Source organism: Alexandromys fortis, unplaced genomic scaffold (assembly GCF_014885135.2).
Source record: "Alexandromys fortis isolate MF-2015 unplaced genomic scaffold, M_Fortis_MF-2015_v1.1 scaffold_143, whole genome shotgun sequence".
NCBI lineage: Eukaryota > Metazoa > Chordata > Mammalia > Rodentia > Cricetidae > Alexandromys > Alexandromys fortis.
In genome coordinates this window covers 4,327,881-4,353,346 of record NW_026068044.1, presented here as the reverse complement: position 1 = coordinate 4,353,346, position 25,466 = coordinate 4,327,881, and the positions used below count along the sequence as shown (strand labels likewise).

Here is a 25,466-nt window from a genome sequence, read left to right as displayed (position 1 = left end):
CCAAACAGTGAGAAGATCAAACACATATAATTAACAGTAGCACAGAATACTCCTGCTCAACCGGTACAGAGCTCTAAAGGTTGGGAGTAACTGGGTGTTTTGAAAGGAGTTATCCAATTATTAATTTAGCATTATACCCACAGAGACAAAGTCTATTTTATCTTGAGTTAGTACCACAGAGATGGAAAGAAGGGAATCACAGAAATAGCAAGTATAATTTATATCAGCACATGCCACTTACTTGCCTCTCTTTTAAGGATATGGAAGATCATGGAGTTGTCAGTCTCTTTTCATGGACATATTATTACTAACTAACACAGGATGGGCTACTTCAAAATACGTCCTCCAAACAAAGCAAAAATCAAACCAATCAGGTAGTCTAAATTTTTTTTAACATGGTTTGATGCCTCTTACTGTCTGCTTTGGATAAATAAAGACAGGGAAACATTGCCACTTTAACTGCTCCACTGAGGTTTCAGTAACAGTAAAACACCAGAACTAACCTTAGCTTCTTCGTCCCATGGGCAGCTGCTGGCGTGGCCGTAGCAAATGCACATGCCTCCGACGGAAATGTCTTTGATTGAATAGTAATACTGGAAAAAGGGGTGTAACAAACAGAAGTTAGAAACCCTCTGACTTTGGTGCGAGGTAAGGGACGGCACCCCACACATACCAGTTGGGCTCACGGCTTGCTTTTGGAATGCTAAACTTAATTACATCCACATTTTAAATGTTGTTGCACACACAAGAAAGTCTTAGTTCGAACCAATAACGCTCGAATCAGCTCGTGAACAGAATCTAGGAGAGTCTAGAAGAATTCTCCAATGTGGTTTTGCCTTAAGCCAAAGCAGTCCTCTTCATCACTCTCGCTGCTGAGCTCCGTAGGACCGCCGAGGTGCACAGTGGTGCACAGGAAGGATGACGCATCATCAAGACGTGGACTCGTGCATGCGCGCAAACCGTCTTTCCTTGGACATCACGCTGCATCGCTGGCTCATACTTCTGTCCTGTCGTATTAGCAGACTTTAATTTTTTAATTTTATTTTCCATTGTTCGCTACCATTATTTAGAAATGCCTTGCCCCTTTACGGACTGATCTGGCATGACTGCCTTGCCAACCTCAGTCTTATTTCTAGTAGTTGTTTTGTAGATTATCTGTGCGAACGATCGTGCCAGCTACGGACGATGAGGACTCAGTCCTGCACACCCATGCTGCTTATCTTTGCTTTCTTCCTGCATCTCTGAGCAGCAGGTTTACGAGTCAACAATAAAATATTGCCGAGGGGACTTAAGGCAGAGTCACCTAAGTGCAGACAGTACCGTTAAGTGTATTGACTGGATAATCCAATATTATTTAAAAGTCTTCCAAAATTCTTCCTATGTTGATGCGTTCATCAAAAGTTATAGTTTCAAAAAGTAAACAGAAAAACTTAGCGAGAAGATGTCCATAATATGGTCTAAACAAAAAATACGCGAACGTGGACCAAAAAAGGTCAACTCTTAACAGGCTCATCCTAGCCATCAGGAAAATACAAATGAACCCCACCAGGGTGCGCCACGGGTGGCATTCCAACAGCCGGCAGGGCTTGACCAGACTGGCTATTATAAGATCAGGGCTTGCAAATGTCAAATGACTAAAACGTGGCCTCTGCTTTTAAACAAGTTTAGCTGAGTTACACACGCAGCTACCCCACAAGCTAGTAATTCACTGTGAAGGGATGGGAGGGTCATGAAAATGTTTGGCCACAGGTGACCGTAATATTCAACTGTACATTTAAAAGCTATGTCTTCCTAAATATTTCTCCAATTTTACCATTTCAAAAGAAAAAAAATTAAAATGCCCGAGTTGCTAAAGCTCGGATGTGGTACCAGACTTTAGGACAATGGCCATGCCAATCTCTAGGTGCGCACACTATGGGGACAGGTAGGAAGGAGCAAGGAGACCTGAGGAACGGATGCTGGGGCCATCACCTACAGAGCTTTGCCACAAATGACAGGAGGTGGTCATAGCAAGCCAAAGGAAACCAAGAATACTTCCTGAATCAAGTCCTTCAAGGTGGTCAGGGCCACGGCAGATACTCACGCGTCTTGTGACGATAGGGTCAAGGTCTCTGAGGTCCCGATGGCTAAGGGTCATGAGGTCTGCATTGAGCGTCCTGATACGCTGCAGACGAAGCCGTATGTACCGTGCTGAGGTAAACTCCAGCAGCTTGGGGGAAGGGTCGTCAGCTCTTGGCCTGCCGTTGATGAGTGATGTGTGAATCTGGACACAGACAGACACATGTCAATTCTGCGCGTGTGTAACATGTACACATACATGCGTGCTGGCCGACTGCATCAGAATCTTTACAAAGGTAAACCTAAAAGCTGGGTTCTGTGTAAAACAAAAAACCAAACGAAACAGCCCATCTACCGCATGTTAGGTACTCATAAACCATGATCCCCGTTCTGTCTCAGTTTGTGGGTTACCCACTCCACTACCTCAGAGACGACCGGAGTCCCTTCAATGGTGCCCTTCTGCCCTCATTGTGAGGGTCTCTGAACACCGACCAAGATGCTGCATCTCGTCAACCAAAGGCCTAAGCCATGAGCAGGCTAGAGAGGGTAAGAGAACTGTGCCCCAAACCTTAAGGATGCCTGCTGTCTTAGTTAATCTCTGTGACTGGAGAGTTTTCGGCCCAGCTACGGCTACAGAGCGCGCTTTGTGAGTTCTACAGCGTTTGCTCATCAAGCCAGGTGCCAGTGGAGATTGGATTGCTTCTGCTTCACTCCGGGTTCACTGAAGCGTACACTGAGTAGCTACTTCATGGGCCGCTCCACACCCCTGAGGAGGAGGGAGACAGAGGAACTACACCTTTGAGAAGCACTTTTGCTATCTCCTTTTCATCTACCCATGTTCTTACTACTATTGAAGACGTTTTGCTACGTATCCCTCCAACTCATGATCCTCCTGCCTCAGCCTCTGGAGTGTGAGAATTACACTTATATACATACCACCATCCTGGCTTCTCTTTAATATAACACAAGTTCTTGCCCTGATCTTATGGCAAGATTCTGTGGTGGGTAGGGGACTGGTGAGGCTGTGCAAACATAGTAGAATGAAGACCTAGGGAATTGCATGCTGGGAAGAAAACAAGAAGCTAAAGCAGACATCAGTCAGGGCGACTTTAAATAGCGAGGCGGCCACAGGCACACCTTTGGATTAAGGGTGACTGATTCTGAATGCTTACTATAGACTCCCATGAAGGATACCATGGTGGCATCTGAGGTAGGGGTCTCTAATAACAGATAGCCATTCCTGCCAGGGACACAGTACCTCTCCATGCTCCAGTGGTACTAGTTTCGAATAATACGAGGTGCAGATCACTTCATTGTCAGCTCTGTAAGTGGGAGGTCCCCGCCTTGGTGATATTTTGTAGCGTGTCAAACACTCCGCATCGCTGATTGCGTAGTACTGCCAGGGTTTGAACTTGATGCCATCCACGGATCGCTCCAAAATCCAGTTTCCGGGGCGAGGGGCATTGGCGGCTTTAATGATGACGTACGCAACCTGAAAGACCTGAAGCAGAGACACCAGAAGACTTCAATCCAGAATTACTAAGTCAAACGCGAGAAGACAACCACTACAGGAACTCGCTCGCGTGTGAACCCAAACCAACCCAACTCACAGACACCTTGCAGAACTCTGGTTACCAGGGGCTGGAAGAAGGACAAGGGACAGATGCCGGGCACAGTTTTTCAGTTGTGCAGGACAGACAGGTCCAAAGTTTAACAGTGTTGCTATGGTAACCATCCTGGACTCTGTTGGAATTTGCTAAGCAGAAAGACCTGTGCTCCAACACACACACACACACACACACACACACACACACACACACACAACAAAGATGATAAAGCTGGGATTACAGACGTACCGTGGTTATTTCATGGTACGCATTAAGCAGCAACTAATAATGTTGTACACATTAAATATTAAATATATAAATATATAAAATACATGCACGTGCACACCTGTGGAGACCAGAAGTTGTTTTCAGCAGGGACTTTGTGGAAACACTGAAAAGTTACTGACAGACCAGTATCTGTGGATTTGAGATGTTGAGGGGACTCTGGAGTAGTGCTGTCAGTAAGTGGGGGACTTTTACATACATAATACATATATATGTGAATGCGTCCATAAGATCGCTTGCATGCTGGCAGCTTTATGCACATACGTTTGTGTATGAATACGTAAACGCGGGGAGTAAAGCTGGCTGCCTCTGGAGTTGTTGGTTTCTGTTTGTTCTAGCGTTTCTCCACCTACTGCTCACTCATTTCAGGACACATGAGCTCGACAGAGCCCATCACATATGTGATGTACCTGCAACCATCTCTCCTTTATCTCAAACAACTGTTCCCCAATGCCAGGTGCTCCCTTGCAGAGGCTGACCCGTGAAGGCCGTGGCTGCCTAACATTTTAGCTCTCCGCGTTCGTGTGGTGTGTGTCCCTCTGTAGGGCAAGCACCTGTCTTTTTATCAGGAAACAGGCCATTGTTCTCACAATCTCTCCACAGACCTCAAGGTCCCCAAATCAGAGACCAGGAAGCAAACTAAAAGAGGAATGCGGGCTGTAGCTCTGAGAGGAAGGAAGCAGATGGGATGAGGACTCTAAACACAACTTTATTGGCCATTGTTGCCTCAGTCTGTCTCTGGCTCCCCAAAATGGGAACAAGAATTGAAAAGAACACTGGCCTGAGCTCCAAGCCTGATAAGGAGGAAGGGGATGCTGTCAAAAGTCTAACTATAAATGGGCGCCACCAAAGCCGTGCTGCGGGCTGACTTATGGACTCCCCAGATTTCCTGGGTAAAGTCCTGACTTGTCACTCCTGACCACCAAATGCCACTGTGTTTGGAGATAAGGTCTTTGAAGTAAAAGGTGGCTGCCTGACCATGACTGGCGTCCTTATAAAAAGAACTGAGTGGTGTGGGAGAGAGCTCACTCGGCTAAGAGCTTGCTGTGCCGCACAAGGGTCTGAGTTCAAGCCCCAGAACTCACATAAAAACAAACAACAATGAGACGCTAAGCATGCCCTTGTGATCACAGCCCTGCTCCGAGGAGGCAGAGGTAGAGATAGGTAGATTTCTAGGGCTCCAAGGCCAGCTAGCTAAACCAATTTGGTGAATTCCAGACCAGTGAGGTGGAGTAGGAAGACAGATCTTTCAGCAAGCATGAGGAACAGAGTCTGGTTCTTAGGTCCCATATTTTAACAGCTGGGCACCATGGCATGTCCTTGTAATCCCAGCACTGGAGAGGTTGGAGTTGGGTGAAAAAAAACCTGTGGCTTGCTGGCCAGACAGCCCAGCCTAGTCTATGTGTCTAAGAAAATGAAAGATACTGTAGTATCACAAACCCAAGATGGTTAGCTCCTGGCGGAATGACTCTTAAGGTCACCCTCTGGCCTCCACTGTGCATACATTTACCTAAATACATTAACTCACACACAAAATAAATTGAAAAAAAAAAATCTAAAGACGATTGAGCCGCAGGAACGACAACCGAGGTTGTTGTCTGGCCTTCTTCACATGTACAGGTGTGCAAACGTGGATGCATCTGTACTCACATCATATACACACATAATAAATGAGGAACGTGGGACAGACGCACATGAGGGAACACCACACGAAGACACACAGTAGAGGCAGCCACCTGCAAACAAAGATACCTTGATGTGGGACAAATTTCTTTGCTTTATGTTGCCCTGTGATACCTTTTACAGCAGTCTCGGCTAAGAAGGTCCCAACTCGCCAATTCTGGTTGAGAAGCAGATCTCACACACAGTAAAGCGAAATCGAGAGATCCTGCTAACAGACAGAATCTTAAACCTTTGCCCAAATCAAACCCATGAAACTTCTGCCCCCAGTATTCTAACATGCTGGAGACTAAACCGTCTTTTCTCTCGGTGTAAGCTTGGCTGAACACACACTGTTGAGGCAAGCATTTCCACAGGAGTCTGAGTCACTGCTGTGCTGCCAAAGCTGCAGCTGATCCAGCCATTTTCAAATCCACTTCACGACAGCTTTCCACTCGCTGGCCTTCGTTAATTGAATACTTGGATACACATAAACATCGCCACCGAAGTACCGTCGGCACACATCAAACGCTGCGGCCTTTCTACACGAGAATCCAGACAGAATTCTGGTGTGAGCCTCAATCTTAACTTAAACAGAGTAAATCCAACCCAAGCACAGACATCTGGGAGCACAGATAACCTCATTCGCAAGGCCAGAGGTTCATCCTCCGCCGCAGTTCTCTGTACCATTGCGTTCTCTCGGAATCCATGTGGAGAGACCCACCCCACCTGCATCTCTGACAGCGACTGAACAGGGACCGCTTTTTGGCTGACAGTCTCAGGGGAAACAAACTCATCACAAAGGGGATCTAGGTGAAGAGTGTATTTGATAAAACCCTATCACTTGATTGATTCCCTACCGAAGCAACGAGTTTGCTCTTTGTAAGCTCTGCTGCTTGGGAAACTATCATAAGGAAATTTCAAAGCACCACTTGGATTCTCATTTCTTACTCGAGAATGAAGAAGCAGTCGCTAAACAGAAGGGTCATCCGTGACTCAAGAACCTGGCAAAGCGGTAGGAAGGAGCCGTAAAGCGAGGACATAGCAAGCCGGGGAGCTGAGACTTGCTGGGGAGGCACACTTGCAAAGGTGATTCTAGACAAATCCCTCAGGATTGATTACTGTAAAGTGAGGGCTGGCCGTTTCTCTCTAATCCTCCCCGAAGACCAGCCTATACAAATAAGGACGAAAAGATAGCTTCAAGAATGAGGAGGGAACTTTGGATTTCTTTTCCTCTCACTTTGGCGCTGATATTAACCCGTGAAGTAAATGGGTCAAAGTTCAGTGACTCCCAACTCCTTCCTGTTCTGCCTTTTCTTTGGGAGGGGGGGAACAGATTGAATGCCTGTGTGGATGAACTCCGACCAAGCAGGTTTCTTACCCTACAACTCTTAGGAACATCTCAGAGCATCAAAGAACATTCACTTTTGATCCATGCTGAAATATGTAAATGCACAAGACCTTGGCCAGCAAGAGGGCTCAGAGATAGGAGCCCAACAAGAATCAGCTTTAATCTGTGATCTGAAGGTGGGAAAGGAATTTTAAAGATGCCTGTCAGCGGTGGACCTGTTTCCCATCAGTGGGGAAATGCTACTCCAATGAGCCCAGGAGGCATCCTCCTGATGCCACCGTCCCACCCAAAGATGACTAACAGTGTTTACTATTTCAATACAAAAATGTTAAACCACTTTACCAGAGAAGAGAGAACTGAAAGATAGAGTGTTCTCCATCCCTAGCAGTATTCTATCTCAATGTATTTCTCCAAATATATGGCCTAATTCTACTACGTGGTCTGGAACCTTCTTGTCACCAAATGCTCTTTGTGGGGCTCTTCCCTTTTCTCTTTCTATTGAAAGCTCCCTAAGATAGGAAGGGATGAACATGGTCAGTCTCAAACCCATCAATACAGAAACAGCGCTCCCATCCCCCAGTCAGATAGACCCAGGTCCCACCTACGGAGGTCTTCACCTTTGAAATCAGACTAGGTTTTTCCCTAGTCACGAAGCTCCAATTTGCTCTTGTCAAAACAGAGGTGATGATATATAGTAACCCCTTCAACTTTTCAGGGAAAAAAAAGGGCAAAATTGGAGGCTGTGGCTTAGTGGGATGCTTTCTGGAAAGCGACATTCTCTCCTAGTGCACAGTTGAGGGACACGGGTGGCCTCTCAGCTTTGTCCTGTGGTTGGGACCGAGTGTTCCGATGATAATAACCTGTTCCTTAATTAGAAAGGCACTCAGAACTCCAGGGCAGCACACCCTCTCTTCCTCAGAGGAGAAACTGCTTTTCCATGAGAGAGGGGGAGACCTGGGCAGTGGAGTACCCCACAAAGACACAGGTGACATTGAGAACGGGGGGCGCCAGAACATCTTTCCGTGTGCGCCTCATTTGAAAAACACTGACCGTGTATCTGCTGTGTCAGAGGGACGGTGGTGGGTACCACAAAAGCAGCAGCGGCAGAGGGGCTGCTGTCTGTGGATGAGGTTGCCCGAGTCATAAGGGAGGATATTCAGATCTAGCAGGGGAGTTTGATCTGGTTTGTAGAGGTGGCCAGAGAAGTTCCAAAGGTGAGTGTGAGAAGAGACAACCAACAGGTGTCTACAGAGAGGAACAGCTCACACCATAGAATATAGACATTGCAAGCAGGTGGCCTGGTACAGACAACCAGAAGGAGACCGGAAAGGTGATGGGTACCTCTCTGAGGTAGGCCTTGGTGTCCCATGGTAGTTTTTCTTAGACCACCGAAAATCATACACCAGGGCAGGACAGGGCCAGCGGTGACCGTGGATTTGAATTCTGACACATGGGATTCATAACAGAGGGTCGTGGTGACTTTGAAAAGATCAAGAGAGCAGGGCAGAGATGAACAAGAAGTCCTAAAGAGTTTCCTGAAAAGTCAAACTGTGAGTGAAAAAAACTAAAGCCAGAGGGCAACTGAGAACTTCCAAATTCTTTCTATAAGAGAACGGGGCTTGCTCCCTGCTGTCTTCCAGTCTCAGTGCAGAGAACTCGGCCTTTGAGGACCTTCCTAGTCTGCACACTGACTTGGTGCTGACCCTGTAGACACAGCAGCGATGAGAGGCCTCGGACCTTCTCTCCCTCCACACCTCTCCTCTAAAGAAAACACCACGGTGAAGGCAGTGGCAGCAAAGGGCCTCCTCGTTGCGCCCCACAAACCCAACTGAGGGTTCTGCATGAAAGAGCTGGGAAACTGGCTGCTGAACCATCCCCACAACACCGCCCGGCGAGTTACACATTGACCACGGCTAAGAACGGTAGCAGCAGGTTTGCTTTCCCCGCATCGCCCACTGAATCATTAATGGCTTTTTGCACTGGCGAGATCAGAGAGTCCCTTTGTGGGTAAGCAAGATTTCGCTCTGGATATGAATTCCCTCATCCGGTTCCTAAGTGAAAACCCTCCTTTCGCTCACAAGGCATATCACTTCACTGAGCATCTGAAAGCTGTTGGACATTCAACTGACAAATCAGTACATTTAAAAGTCACCAAGGAAAACAATTTAAATATGAAGACTATGTAGGAAATATTTTGATTATTTTAAAAGCAGCATGGTGGGAATAGAAAACAGTGAGCCATTGTGAAAAAGAGTATGTGTTCCCTTAAAAAAAAATCAAACAAGAGAATCACTATATGGTTCGACATTTCCCATACTGGTATGTGCCTGGAAGATAGAGCGGATGCATTTGAAGTTATTAATCACCAGTGTTTATAGTTGCATTATTTATAATAGCTTAATGTTGGAAACAACCCAAATATCCATCCATGGATGACTGACCAGGTGAAATTTGGGAAAGACATACAAGAGAAAGTTATCTTGTCTTAAAAAGGAATAGAATTTCAGTACAGTCTGCAAGATGAGCAATCCTGGAGGCCATTACACTAAGAGAAATAACCCAGACACAAAACTACAAAAAATAGTATTGTTCTACTTAAAGAATGTCAGATTAGCAGAAGGAACTAATGTCAGGCTGGAGAGATGGTTGAGGGTTGCTATGGTGAGGACCTGAGTTGAGTTCCCTGCACACACGTCAGATGGCTGCACTCACCAAGGACTCCAGCTCTGGGGAAACCCATGCCTCTGGCCTCCATGAGCACCCAGACCCCCATGTAGAAGTCTACTTCACACACTTGCACATAAAATAGAATATTTATTTTGAAAATAAAAAGAAAGCATACTTGTTGCCCTTGCCAAGAGTGTGAGAGATAAGTAGAGCTGGTGTTGGACAAAGCAGGAGATTAAAAAGGATCTGGGTTGGGGAATTGCTGCGCTGGAGAAACTGCATACACTAAATGCCTCTGAATGCTACACTTCAAATGTTTAGAGTGGCAAACTTTATATTCTGTATAATTACAAGAACCAGCTTAAAAAGGAAGAAAGAAAGCACAGCAAGAAGGAATGGGGGGAAGTAAAGATGCAGCTTTTCATTGGAGACTGAGACGTGTGCACCAGAACGAGCAGGACGCAGTGTTTCCAGGCGGGGGACCAAGTCTAGAGAAGCCAGGACCCCAGTGAGCTGGAGGTCAGGAGAGCAGTGCAGAGGATGCTTGAATAGCATCCTTTTGGTGACACTGTTTCTGTCAGTTTCTTCCTAAGCTCTGGCAAGGGAAGAAAGACACTTTACTGGGAGCAAAACCCAGTGCCCACAGATGCGAGGGGACCTCAGTGGCCCCACAGATGGTCCGTGTGGAAGCCCCATGGGTCAGCAGAACACTTACTCCTGGACGCTGTATCCTGAACAACAGCTAAGCAGCGAGGGAACCCATGAAAGGCTAGAGCTGCGGTGACCCTGAGAGTCTGTGGTTCCGGTACAACCCTTCTGCATGGTCACTGAAGCTGTTTTACTGCGTGTCCATCAGAGCAACAGCAAAGGTGTCTATTTCTGATCCCATGATAGTGAAGAAGGGAGCAAGCAGAGGAAGTTAAATCTGAGGACAGACAATTCTGGTTACCTCAGTCCTGCAGGGGAGAAACATTTGGACTGCTGACCATACACCAGGTTGGCCACTTTATAATGTTCTGGTTTTTTTTTTTTAATATTTATTTATTTATTATGTATACAGTATTCTGTCTGTGTGTATGTATGCAGGCCAGAAGAGGGCACCTGACCTCATTATAGATGGTTGTGAGCCACCATGTGGTTGCCGGGAGTTGAACTCAGGACCTTTGGATGAGCAGGCAATGCTCTTAACCACTGAGCCATCTCTCCAGCCCTTTATAATGTTCTGTTTAAAGGTCGATCACGAAAAGCCCAAATTTGACCCAAGCACGATGGTACTGGGGCTCTATGGAAATTCTTTACACCTCTGTCCCACTTTCCTATGAATCTGAAACCTTAAGAGACTATTAGTTCCAAAACGGAAAACCATTTTGAACATGCCATAGTGTTGATGAACCCGGAAACACCTTAGCCCACCGCCGTTGGCTGCTGAGGCTGGAAAGTGATCTCCCAGCCTGCCCAGCTTTCCCAGGACGTCTTGGTTTGTACAGCTGTGCCGTGCAGCTGATGATTCGTAGCCCTAACACTTGATCTCAGGGCTGCCCGGGCTTCACTTCCACACCGCAGCAAGGCTGAGATGGAGGCTCGAGCGAGGCACCTCTCTCGAAGTACAGCCATGTGCACAGGGGGCACATTCGGAGACATGGGTCATTCGGTGATTTTGTGAACACCGGAGCGCGCTTACAGACCCCTTCATGGTGTTGCCTACCACACACTCAGCCCTCTGGCTCCGACAGCTGTTCCTGGGCTTTTCATCTGTCAACGGGTTCCCGCACTGACGGATTTGGGAATCTAAACATAACCAGGCAGAGAGAGGACAGAGCACAGTAAGGAATATGGGGCACAGGCTGGGAGTTCAGGTCCGTTCTAATCTGGCGGAAATTCTTTCGTGTATGAGCACCACCCTTGGGCAAACAGCACTATGTCTGCATGACATCATGCATGTAGAGATTTCCAAGGGACCCCAGTGCTAAGGAAATGCACCCCCAGTAACAGCCTGCCCAGTCACTGGTGAGTCTGTCCCTATTGTTCACGATTTCACCAGAACTAAGGTTTACTGTTGTATTACCTTGGTCCCTCTGTCTGCCAAAACGTAATGCATTATTAGACATTAGCGTTCTTTAAAGTTCCTTCAATCGAGGCAATTATAAAACCCAATCGAATGCTTTTCATGATATAGCCTGCGGTAATAAATCCCAAGGAGGATTTCCCCGCAGCCCACTGCGTTATTCACAGCATACAATAGACGTGATTTCCGTATTACAAGTCTCAGCTGAAACGGGGATAAGAAAGCACTGAGCCAAATCACAGTGGAGACACGAGGCACCTGAAGTCCCATCCCTTCCCCCAAGGGCTGCGGTTCTCACCTGAGAATGTCTCAAAAATGAGGACACGGTTAATCTTCTGTTCTCTCGATCGTTAGAAAGAGAGGTGGAAATCTCTCGAGCCCTGAAATACATCACTGCCAGGTTCCAGAACAGTTTGACAGCCCTGATGGAGATTAATGGCCGAAACTTAATTAATGGATGCGAAGATAATTAAGAAGGCCAAACACTGTATTCAGTCCAGGGCTCCTAGACAGATGTCCCATATAATGGCAAGATAAAAGTGCGTGACTGATGGGTTAATTCTCTGATATTCAAAAGGAAAGAAAGGGGGAGGAGGGAAGAAAAGAAGAGGTGGGGGTGAGGCAGGGGCCCTTTTAAACACGATGTTAAGGAGTTGTGGGACTCTCAGTCACCGTGGACACATAAAAGCAAATAATATTTTTGAAAAATAAACCAAACTAGTAAAGATTGCATTTGAGGGCTGGGATGTAGCTCCGTAGTAGAGCACTGGCCTAGCCTGCACCAGGCCCTGAGTTCCAATCCTTGGTACTAAAGACTCCACAGTGAGAAAAATAATCAACACACAGCCACGGAAATATTAAACTGTGATTAATAGTAGTCCCAAACTAGAAACACATTTTAGGTGTCCAACTGTCGTAACACTTTAAATAAAGCATTATGTACCGATATAATAAAGTACTGTTCAATCTTTAGACACTGTTATAGGAATTTAGCTGATGGCCCTAAAGACAAAACCAATACTCTCTGGCCTTGGCAGAGTCAACAGTGATCGTGTATATGACAGACAGTCTTTAAGTATTGGTCAATAGGCTCGAAGGTACCTGGACTTCTGGAAGAAGAGTTACAATTCTGTGCTCTGTGTTGTGGTCACCTTCCGGGCTACAATTTACTCATCTGTCCTAGACTTAAACATACTCTTATCTTTGGTCGATTCCGTCCCTTGTAAAACCAAAAATATACACCCAGAGAAAGACGTTTACAAGAACACTCACAGAAGCTCTTACAGAATGGAGAAAAGCTGAAAACAACTCTGCCAAGGAGCAGATAAACAGACGCCAGTGTGCTCGTAAAGTGAAGCGCTGCTCAGAAAGAGAAGGCGCAAACCTCAGCAGGGCTCTCAGAGAAGGAAGCCAGATGCAGGGTGAGATCCCGCGATAGGAAGTTATCTATCATCGTGTAGACTCACCGAAGGGAAACAGTCAGAGCAGAGGGTTCTCTGGCCAGAGAGAGGACAAACAGGATGAGCAACAGCCAGGGAAGGGCATGGGGAACCCTCTGCAGTGACAAGAATGGCCCATAATTGATTAGTACGTGGCTTGAATCCATCCAACCAAACACTCGCGATCTGTGTGATTCACTGCCTGCAACTGACAGCGTGTCCTCCTCATTGGAGCCCAGCACTCTGGGCAGTCCCCACCAGGACTGATAACACATGCTAATTGCTGGGCCCCCTGCCTTGTCATGGTCTGTGACGGCTCCAGCACACATGACTCGACAATCACACATCAGCATCTGCTTGTGTGTTCTTGTCAGGCTTTGCCGGCTGCAGCTGGACTGACCCCAGGCAGGTTTCTCCTTATCCTGGTTCCCTGAACAACACAGCAGAGCCAATGCTTACCCAGCATTCACTCTGATGCCTGAGGTATGACATGTCAGCTAGTGGTGATTCCAAGTACACACGAGGACGTTATTAATACATATGTAATGTGCCTTATAACATAAAAAAATGGGTCTGGGGTTGGTATCCTGATACCGGGGAGATAGTCCAGTCCTGAAATCAGTATCCCATGGAGAACAAGAGAGTTTGCATGGCTGCAGTGCAGAAAAGTGAGCGAAAACATTTCAGACGGAATGTGCTGTCTCAAACCCACACGTCTCACTTTCTCTGCTGCAAGACTTTCCTGGGCCTCCATCTCCTGCACATCCTCCGGTTTGTTCCCTTCCTTCCTTCAGTGATTCTTTCTGCAGAGGCCTGCCCTAAGCCCCTTCCTGTGTGTTCCCTACTCATCGGCAGAAGCTAACTGCAGACCATCTATTTCCTACACTAGAGCACAAGCCTCAGGAGGGAACAGTCTTCTTCAAATTGCTGACCAAAGAGACGTTGCTATGTTGGCTAGTACAGATAAGGAAGGAGCTTACTTTTTCTACACTGACAGTTTTGCGTGGGCACGGCAGTCGTCTTGTGTATCAACAAATCCGGAGACTCCAGAACCTAGTGAGTAGCAACTCCAGATGTATTTAACTAGTAAATACGTACAGTAGGCCTGAAGATGAAGAGCAGGATAGAAAGTAAACTCCGGTTGTTAGAATTGCAGGCGATTAGGAAAAAATCCTTTTCCTTCCTCTTTCACATTTGTGGGATGTGTGCATGTGTGTGTGCATAATTTTGCATATGTGTGGATACGTGTTTATGTATGTGCCTGTGAACAGAGGCCTGGGGTTAAAGTCAGGACTCTTTCTCAGTCCCTTGTCCACTTTGTTCATTGACACAAAGACATTCAGCCAAGACCAGAGCTCACTGATGTGTCTAGTCTTGTTAGCCAGCTCACTGATGTGGCTAGTGTCTTGTTAGTCAGCTCACTGATGTGGCTAGTGCCTTGTTAGCCAGCTCACTGATGTGCCTAGTCTTGTTCGCCAGCTCACTGATGTGGCTAGTGCCTTGTTAGCCAGCTCACTGATGTGCCTAGTCTTGTTAGCCAGCTCACTGATGTGGCTAGTGCCTTGTTAGCTAGCTTGCTCTGGGGATCCATAGTTTCTGCTTTCCGGGTTGGAATTACAAGGAGGTTGCCATGCCCACATGGAATTTATATGGGTTTCTGGAGAACTGTTGAACCATCTCCCCAGGCCTCCAAAACTCTTGTTTTATGATTTGTTGTATTTTCTTAAAGTTTCTGTTACCTCTACACTACCTCTACACTAGAATTTTCTGTGTATAAAAGTATACACTAGAAGCATAAAAATCACCTGGCAAATGGGTTTATTAGTACACACTTTTAATCCCAGCATTAGGGAGGCAGGGACAGGCAGATCCCTATGAGTTTAAGGCCAGTCTAGTCTATGTAGCAAGTTCCAGCCTCGCAGGCAGTGTTACATAGCGAGAGCCTGTATCAAAAAGCAGAGGGAAGCCGAGGGGAGACCTAGAATAGATTCCAAGTTCCAAACTGTAAAGTATGTCTCAAATAGTTCTTCAGAAATTGCAATTTATCTTTTTGTTCATCCCTACTATAACAGGAAGAAAGAATGAGTTTTTTGGTGGACTTCCCTCTCTGTCCCCAAATGCACAAGCAGGTTTTGTTTGACATTAAGGGGTTGGCAGAGGGAAAGCATGCTGAGAGAGAATGTCATAAAGCCATCCTCATTCATTTCCCAGAATCCCTCTCAGGTCCCAGCCAGAAGCGCTGACTCTGAGCCAGATAAGATGTCCAAGCTGCTTAGAACCCAAGAAGAACAGGACAGGAGTGTTTGGTGAACTCCCCAAGCCAACAGGCTGGTGGTCCCTGATGGCACACCACAGCTGGCGACTCCGATTTCTTACACACCACTGGGCAGCTGTGGATTGGAAGCTAAGATGAGACGGAAGACTTGGCTGACAAAAACGAACGTTTGTGGAGATCACCAGAGACCAACCCTGCGTGAACAAGGGACAGTGTGGGTGACTCTAAACCACCACGAAGAGCCATGGATTCCTTCTATTTATTCTGCCAAGCAAATGCCAGGAAAGCTTCGTGTCTGAGCCTGGGGAGGTCAGTATGCACGCTGAAGCGTCGCTCTGACCTAACAGCAGTGCTGTGGTAACAGAGGCCTCTGTGACCCAGCTTTCAGAAGGGCAACTGCTTTGCTGCAGAACTTTTGTCTTTGTTTGTTTAATGCACCAAGCCAAGACCCATTTGTCGTAAGAGCACAGTTTACACGTTAAGGGGGTCTTAGCAATCCACTGTGTGAGTTTTCTGACCAACCTGGTCAATGTGCTTAGCAAACGGCGCGTGTGTCTAGCAACAGCGTCTACCACCCAAGTCTTGTCAGTTTATCAGGGACTTGTGGGGACCAAACACAATGGACTTCTAAACTAATGAGACTCTCTCTATGACTGCCCCCAACCCCGAGCTTGCCCACAACAAAGATTCCTCTGTGAGCCTGTTCCCACAACTAAGTGCCACTTCCTAATTAAACCTACACACACACACACACACACACACACACACACACACACACACACACAAAGTGGAGCGGTTCCAGGAGGCAGAGCCTCTTCTGGTGCCATAGGGAACACTTCCTTTCTCACGAAACAGATTTTATCTTAAAAGGGATTCTTTTTTTTTTTTTTACTCACAAATCTGACCCTCCTGGAGAAAATATTTGAACAGGCTTTAAAATTTCCTTTCAAAGGAAAGACAATACATCGATTCAATTTGTTTTCTCCCCGGTCCCACACTATGGGATCAAGAGCACCCAATTCTACCTGCACCTGCCAGAGCAAGGAAGCAGTGCTGATACCTGTAGATTTGCAGGGAGGTGGACCCCACCGGGCTCCTCTAAAGACTAACAGAAGAAGAGAGGCTAGAATCTCAGTACCCTAAAGATATAGAAAGAAAAAAAAAAACCTGTAAGGACCCTTGACAGCTACATCTTAGTGTTGCGACCTGAAAGACAGCAATGACTGGGGGTCCTGTGAGGGGCATGGACAGGGTGGAAGGAGCTGAGATTTGGAGGAATATGGAGCAACAGGCCAGGGGCCTAGCTGTTCTGTCCTGACGTTTTCCTTCCTAAAATGGAGAGTATCTCTGCATTGCAGGACAGTCAGGACATCAGATGGAGGAAGAGAGCTGAGGAAGAAAAGGCTGGACCGTCTCCAGGCAACACCTCTAGGTTTCTGTATATTTGTCTGTAAATAGTCCTTTTAAAGTGACCCTCAAAACTCACCAGGAACCTGCCATTTAAACTTCAAAATATGGCTTCTTTTCACTGTGTTATTTCTTTGGCAGGGGGTGAGACTGAACTTTTCATCGGAAGCTCAAGTTATTGTCCATAACAGAATCAATCCAAACTACAGGACCGGGAACTCTAAGCTAAGGCTGGGTAGCCCTTATAGAAGACCACGCGCACAGCTTCTAAAAGCTTTAATAGTGAGTTGTAGTCATACTGGGAAAGGCTCAAGTCAAGATGTAAACTAAAACACTGGGGCATGACCTTTTACATCGGAGACTTTCGCTGAAGGAAGGGCCGGGTCTGAGGACGCACGCGATGGCCCCGCATCTTGAGTGGCCAGATGCCCACCCTTGCACTAGCTGCACGAACTCTCTTCTCTGTTCAGTAATCTACACAAAGGTAGAGACACTGGCAGGGAATGGAGCTTGATTATGAGAATTCAGTGGCACACCTCAGATCAAAGGTCTACACATCACAGACCTGGCACAGAAAGTTCCAGTAAACATGAACACCTTTGGGGAGGTATTAAATGCATAGGGATATAAGAGAGAAAAGAGGAAAGCTGGCCCAGTTTTACAGTATTATCAGTGGTCCTCTCAGAGTAAATGGATGGTGAGCGCCTCTCCCTCTGCATGACGACCTGAACCTTCTGTCTGCTTTACAATGTTCCCATTCTATTTCCCAAATCTAAACACAATTATCCTTGACATGCAAGCTTGTTTTCTCAAATTCGCATGACCATATTGCTAAAAATCCTACCGGCTAAGTCTAACTAGGTTACCTTAAGGTCTTGCTTAGCCTTTCCTCTGGTGATATCTGAAGATCAGAGAGAGGATAGGAATGGGGGTGGGGTGGGGTGCGACTGGACAGATGACTCAGTCTATGAGGCGCCTGCCACACAAGCCCGAGGACCCAAGTTTGGATCCGCAGCACACACGTTAACAAGCCGGGCACGGTGGTGCACATCTGTGACCACAGAGACAGGTGGACCCCACAGCTCACTGGTCAGATTGCCTAGCCAACTCAGGGTACCAGGTCCTGGGAGTGACTTTGTCTCAACAAGATGAGGTGAAGAACATTTAAAGAGAGTAGACGTTGACTCCTGGTGTCCATATGCATGTGCACACACACACACACACACACACACACACACACTACGCACAAAGACAAAAAGGTCAGAGGAAGAAGCAACCTGAGGTCTACAGGATGTGAGGAATTAGTTGGGCACACTGCACCACTCATAATGCTACCATACTCTGCGAGAAGATGACCTTGGTGCCCCTCTGTATGCCTCTCCACTGTACCACGTCAACAAAATCAACAGCAAGTTCATATGAAGCAGAACTGTTCCCAAGTTCCTCGGTCCTGCCCGAGGCATTCTCTCAGCTGAGATCCAAGGGCACCGGGTCCTAGGCTGTATCAGAAGTCAGTCCATGATTCCGCTAGGATTCCAAAGTTCGCTCTTCTTTCCAACGTATTTGGGCTCTGGATGACCACCGTGTGCCAGGGCATCTGCAGCGGCTTCTCTGTGCTGGCTGGGAACACAGCAAGCGATCACCTGCTGGTGAAGGCGGACCTAATGGCTAAAGGACTGACAGTGTCCCCTGGATTCTGTGTCTTGAGGTTGAGTCTAGAGCTCCGCAAGTCACCAGGTGTCTCTTCAGGAGGCTGCAGGGCTGAGGCCGGAACCCAAGGAGGGAAGCTACGTTGCTCCTGTCTCCTGCTTTTCTTGTCAGTCTCGCCCCTGCAGGTGCCCCTGACTCCAGCTTCTGAGTATTTCCCAGAGGAGCTTCCGACTCTCCCCTGAAGTCAGGGGAGGTGGTGTCGTCCCTTGCTCCAAGGGTCCAGAAGCTAATAATTCCACCCCTCCTCTGGATCCTCCATGGCCGTCACAGTCTGAGAGACTTTCTGCCCCCTCCCTTTCCAGTTCTCCAACATTCTAACCAGTTCCTGACAGTGAATATGCCCCTCTGCACACGCAACTCACATGGTCTCTGTTCCCTGGCTGGACCTGGACTGATGCAGTGTACCCTTCATAGGGTGTTAAAATGTTTACTTGTATAAAATACAGGTAACACTGAAATTACCATTTTAGCCATTTAAGTTGTATGATTCGGCGGCACTGATCCACACCGTTTAACTATCACCATCACCCATTTACATGCTCAGTGGCGCTCAGGCAAGGGTGTGTGTCCACAGCACCCGACAGTGAGCAGAATTAACTAGAATGCACTCCCCCTGGAAACTTCGGTTCTACTCTGACTGCACTTCACCAGATCAAGACACATTTCTTTTTCTTAAAAGCAAGGCTCCTACACACACTGGATCCCAGTGAGTTTTTTTTTAATGGTTGCTCTAATAGCCTAACAGCAGAATATTTCAAATGCTGCCCATCAGTGGAAGAAACGGGCGGAAGTTACCTGTGCAAAATAGTAAGGAAGGAACTAACTACAGACACCACAACCAACCTCTTCAACCAGTCTGGTCCTGTATGACCTTCTCCTGGGTCAAGCCCGTGAGTGTGCCTGACCCTCGCCAACCAGTCAGATACAGCCTCTGCCCCAAGTCAGTGATCTAGCCTGGTCTAGCCACTCCTCCCTGCACAGTAAACCCCTAGGTTTCTGTCAGGGCCTGCCTTGACTGCCCCTCAGGTGCCCATAGACCCTTCCCACACCACGTTTAGCCTCTCCATCCAGCAAGATCTACCCCCACACTCCTGGCTGAGATCACAACCAAATGGGCCAGGAAATGGTGCCGTGGAGTACTGTGTATCACCTACCTCACACCTGGAAGGAACGGCGGGACGAGAGCAAATTTGTTAAGAAAGAAGGCAGACTACAGAAGGGGGCTACAGAGCTCCTCCGGCAGGACCGGCCCCACCTACCTGCCGTAAGTCCAAGGTGATGGTGACCCAGTGATACTCTCTCCCGTTCTGGATACTGGGACTCTGCCACCAATTATTGGTGCCGTCTATCGCGTGTGATATCGGGTGGCGCTCTGTTAAAAGAACACAAGAGCACACGCAGCTCTCAGCTCTGGACTTTTCATTCTTGAACTGCTAAACTCAGCGCAAAGGCACAGCCAAGTCGCCAAGGTGCGCAGCTTTTGAGGATCTCAGCGGAAGTCACTGTTACTTCAGAAAGTATAACTTCCCACAGGGGAGCCCACGGTGGAGCTCAGAGACGGAACACATGCTAAACGCACTCAAAGCCCTGGGTTCAATCCTAGAACCCACAAAGTGAGTTGCAAAGGCATCTCCCTGTGCACTTTTCTATGAACAGAGAGGCTGTACTTACCTCTAGGATTTGTACTGTTACCGTCGCAGACCCGGCACTGGGAGTGTCGGATTGGTCGGCCGGGCACGTGCTCCACGAGTTTGCAGAACATCTCGGGCCCCTTCTCGCCACAGGTCGCATTGGCACTGATGTGGGCACTGGTGGCCAGGTTGAGAATTGCAGGGAACAAGCCTGGAAGTCAAAGTTCAAGAGCCAAATCAGCCAAGTCAAGCTAGGCAACCCATGTCACAGGCAAATCCAAAAAAGCTCGTAAAGCCACGTGCTGAATGAAGGGCCCTTCCACCAAAACTGGGTACACCAAAGGCTTTCAAGGCCCACTGATGTGGAACTCTGAGACAAACAGGAAAATCAAGAACACTAGCTAGAAGACATGAAGGAATTTTCGGGAGTAAATATTTTCCACACTTTCATCCAGGTTTGGGATTCTTACTTCGGCACATACGATTGTGAAAAATATAGTGTGAAAACACGAAGATTTGGGCATCTTGTCCTAGCAACAAACACGATTATGAACGGGTAGCCTCAATGTTTAGGAGCGGGTGTTCTTCTGCCTTGAATTCGTTTTGAGATGCAGCAGAAACTAGCCTGGATTGACAGAGAGACTGACAGACACACGGAGGGGGAGTCACTGAAGAAGGGAGTGAACAGCAATGGTCGAATCCAGGTTCTCAGTGCACAATTCTAGATCGTGGGTTGCAATTTTTTCTAATAAAATGTTTAAACAATATGTTTAAAGACAAGTTATAATTCTCACACTGCCCAAAGAAACTGGTCACTGTCCTCAAAGACGGCCGCCAGCTGCCTGTCTCTGGCAGGAATGCAGGGTCTTCCCTGTAATTACATACAATCTTCTTTTTCCTTTCTTTTGTCCCTCACGATGGCTTGTTTTCTTGGGTGAATAAAACTTTGGAACACAAGGATCCAGACTGTACAGTTCTCCCCACACGGATAATCCCTGCTCTGCCCAGTATCTCTGTGTTAGCTGATGTTTATCTCCAAGCAGCTGGGCTCTGGGTAGGTTCAAAGAACTCAGTGGCAGATTTTGCACAACTCTGAGACCAGGGTCGCCATCAGACTTCTTCTGAGACTTAACTTTATCTTGATAAAGAAGGGCACTAGCAGAAGAGAAGCTACAGAGATCCAGAAATAACAGTGTGCGCGGGGTGGGGGAGCCATCGGCCGAAACAGACCGCGTAAACAGTTCCGACAAGAGCTTAGCCTCCTGCAGATCCCAGCTCACTAGATGTTGATCTTTAAGGACCACAGACTCTGATATGCCCTTTGTAAATAACACAGCCAGCTCTGGGGGTGCAGCTCAGTGGTAGAGAACGGGTCTACGACATCCAGAACCCTTCACAAGCATGCATACCCACATCTGCTTTTTAGTAACACAAAAGTATATTCGATGGCACTTTATTATAAATATTTAGGATTTTAAATCAAAGACAAAATGGTTCCCTTGAAAGACTTCCTCTGCACCAGCTCGAAGGGAGACAGCCAGTTGTTTGTTGTTGCTGTTTTAATGATGTGGCCCTGGTAGGTATGCTGACCACACACCTGAGCAGGCTTCCATCCCCAGACTAGCGGGGCACACAGACTAGACTCGGTAGGGAAAGTAGGACTCTCAAAATTGGGTGGGAGGGTAGAGAGGGTGGTGAATACGTTCAAAATACATTGTGTGAAATTCTCAAAGAATTAATAAAATACAAAAAAGGTAGTCCTTTTATTTTTTTTCTCACATAAACAGATTAGAATTACCTAGCCGTTCTACGATAACGGAGGGGCCGCACTCAAGACTCTAAGCAGCTCAAAATTGTACATCACATACATACGTTTTACTCCCATGATAGAAAGTCATTACCGTTCTCTGTTGTGTCTGGTCACATGGTAGAAGGCAAAAGAAAGCCAGACTTAGTGTCTGTAGAGAACAATTTGAACAGAGTGTTTGATTTTTTTTGTTTTTTTTGTTTTTTTTTTGTTTTATGTGTGTGTGTTTTAAGTTCTCCCGGGCAACTGAGTCATCTTCAAGTTTGCAGAGATACCCCAACCCAGGACAAACACGTGGGCATTAAGCAGGTAGAGAGAGAGGGACAGGAAGTCCACTGAAAGCTCCTGAGAAGGCGAGGTTGGCTTTGCACAGAAAAGTCCAAGGTGGATGGAAGGCTGATGCCCAGCACGTGCGAGCCGCACACAGAATGTATTAGACTCTATGCTTTTGCTGGGGCTTCATTTCCTCCAGTTATCGCCGAGGTAACTGGGACCTCTTGCTCCCCCATTCAGAACACACTACAGAATAATCCACCTGCCTGCCCATGCATTTAACCAGCACCTGCACCCTTGGTCACACCAAACCCCACAGAGCATGAAATAGATGCCTCCCTGCTTACCGGCTGCTCTGCTTGCAGCCCCCTTTACAAACTGAGCACGCCTGGCCTCCCAAAATGTCCTTCAGGGTCAGGTGACTGTACGGGAAAGTCCCCTGACTACAATTAGGTTAAAAAAAAAAACTGCCACCAACCTATGGACAAAAAAAAAAAATAATATTACATAATTACCATCGCTTCCTCCCAGACACTTCTTGCTTGTTTAATAATTCATCATTCAGGGCTTTTGAGTTCTTCCCTGTGCTGTAATTTTTCCACCTTAAAGCATCTTCAAATGTTGATTGAGCTGACAACAGCTCTTTCTTCACTGATTCTGATCAAAACTACAGAGTCAATCCTTCAGGCCCTTAAGGTAAGTGTGTGTGTGTGTGTGTGTGTGTGTGTGTGTGTACAAGCGTGTGTTTCCATCTTGGGGGGAAGAATGGTTTGTGATGTCCATAGAATGTTATATTTATCTAATACATACTATAAATCAGTGTGACCATCAACAAAGAAAGGATTTGCAGTTTCTGCTGAAAGGAACCTAGTCGGCTTGTTCCCATAGCTTTTTCCAGAATTAAACCACGATTAGGAATGTATTACACGGATGAATAATCAAATGGCTTCTAGTGTCACGAGCGCTTTTCTTTTCGGGAAAACAAAGAAGGCTTGAACAAGACAGCCAAAGTCACCGATTCAAACCTCAGAAGAATCTAAGACAAGTAAGAATTCAAGTTCCTGATTTAAAGTTGGTGATTTCTTGCTAAGTGTTCGAACACATTTAGTCTTCATTTGCCAAATGCTATCTTGCTTCATCACTCATTTACCCATGATGCATCTATGAAATCACTGCAGAATCCAGAGATAAGGAAGAGAACTCCCAGCTTTTCAGCACTCCTGGAACATGAGAGTGGGCCAACGTGACAGGGTTCACACTGCAGATAGTGGCCAAAAAGACACTGGGGACAGTAGCCAATGTGACAGGGCTCACACTGGAGCCCAAGACCACTGGCTCTGAAGATTTGGCAATTCTGGTGACCCGAGCAATTTCCTGTTCTAGCTCCTTGGGGTTGGCTGGTCCCCTTCCTCCTTCCCTCCTTCCCTCCTTCCCTCCCTCCATTCCTCCATCCCTCCTTCCTTCTCCCTTTCCCCTTCCCTCCCTCCCTCCCTCCCTCCCTCCCCCCCCCCCCCCCCCGTCTCTCTCTGTCTCTTTCTCCTTACTTTATCTTCTTCATGTCCTGGCCCCTCTTTCTTTTTTAGGTGTGTATGATGTGAGCCAGAAGTGGGGATCTGATCCCCAGGATCTAGAGCCACAGGTTGCTGTGAGCAGCCTGTCATGGGTGCTGGGAACCCACTGTGGGCCCTCTCCAAGAGAGTATGCTCTCTGAATCACTCAGCCCTCTCTCCAGCCCCAGCGGCCGTTCTTGAACTATTTATTCACCTGTTCCTTCCATTACGGCTGCCAGAACTCTGGGTACCTATCTATATCGACACAGAATATAGGATCAGAGCTCAGCTAGGGCAGCTGCCTGGAGCACCTAAAGAACTTCAGAAGCTAGATGCACGATGCAGATTGCATCAGGCATTTTTTCAAGCATCTCTCCCCAGCTCTAGCTGAGCAGAATCAGCAGGGCGTTTTTGCAGAAGTGGCATTGAAGCCTTTCATAGGGCAGATGCAGGCCTGCGTGCAGTTCCTACTGGTGGGCCCTCAGTCTTCCTGCTCTGCGTTATTTCAGTTGCCGAGCAGCGGCACTAAGGCCTCCATCCAGCTTCTTAAGCCGTCAAGAGGCAGCTCCGTGTGGTGCTGGCTGGCTTGTGTCAGGGACCTGAGGAGCGCCAGCTAGGAAGCTGCTGGCCTTGGCCTTGTGATTTCTCAGCCTTAGGTCCCAAGTCATCCTCACTTGTCTTCATTATTTATACTGTCTCGGCATTCCAGCCTGCACCACTGGGAACACTCAAGGAAAGACCGTTCCAGAGTTTTATTGGTCCTGATGTTGCAATATCAGGAATGGCAGCACAAGGAGCTGCTCCTAGGGGCCTTCCTGATGAGCCTGAACAGCTTGCTTATATCGCCCGAGGGACAGCTTGGACTTATCTTTGCAGCAAAACACAGCCATTTGTTTTGGACCAATCAGGGTCATAAAAGCTTGTGTTTGGGGCCAGCTATAATGGAACCTCCACTAGGGGGCGTGCTCCCCCTCTGGCTAGGAGACAGAGGTTCACCCAGGTTGTGAGCTTTTGTTTCTGACAGTCCTGGGCCTATGGTGCATTTAAGAGCCAAGCCCATCAGCAGTAATCCTTTGCATATCTGTCTGAGACGTCCTGGCTGTTCCACTAGTTTGTTGGAACCACTGGTCTTTTGCTCAGGACAGCTCAGCAGCAAGACAGGGTTCACCTGCTGACATTTCGGAAGTCCGATTAGCCCATACCCAACAGCTTTGCTAATTTACAAGAAAATGAACACCAGAAGGAGTAGGTACTATATTAAGTAGGAGAAAATACCATTAACAATAACAGCAAGCTTAACAGACTTTAGTAATGCGTACCACCTGCTCGGTGACCAGGATGAGGAGGGTCTCAGGAGTGACACTGGGCAGAGCTCATTCTAATCCGATCGTTTTCCCTCCAGAAGACAGTGCAGCTATGCCGGCACATGGTAAAATAAGCGTGCTGAGAATCCAAGCCTCTGTTACAACGATGTGTGCAAGCTTCAGCATCAAAATGAACCCACCAGCCGAGTGGTGGTGGCGCACTCCTTTAGTCCCAGCGCTTGGGAGACAGAGGCAGCGGGATCTCTGTGACTTCAAGGCCAGCCTGGTCTACAAGAGTTCCAGGACAGCCAGGGCTACACAGAGAAATCCTGGCTCAAAAAAAAAAACAAACAATCAAACAACACCCCTTCCTCCCCC

At 47.3% G+C, this 25,466-nt stretch overlaps 1 protein-coding gene across 1 annotated transcript in view; it reads right to left on the bottom strand.

The window, feature by feature from the left end:
* Nucleotides 1-25,466, bottom strand: part of Lama1 (laminin subunit alpha 1) — a 114,802-nt gene that overhangs the window by 73,083 nt on the left and 16,253 nt on the right. Inside the window, 5 exon segments of the mRNA XM_050166183.1 lie at nt 504-593; nt 2,084-2,263; nt 3,317-3,559; nt 19,783-19,895; nt 20,195-20,365. Coding sequence (XP_050022140.1) covers nt 504-593; nt 2,084-2,263; nt 3,317-3,559; nt 19,783-19,895; nt 20,195-20,365 — 797 coding nt within the window.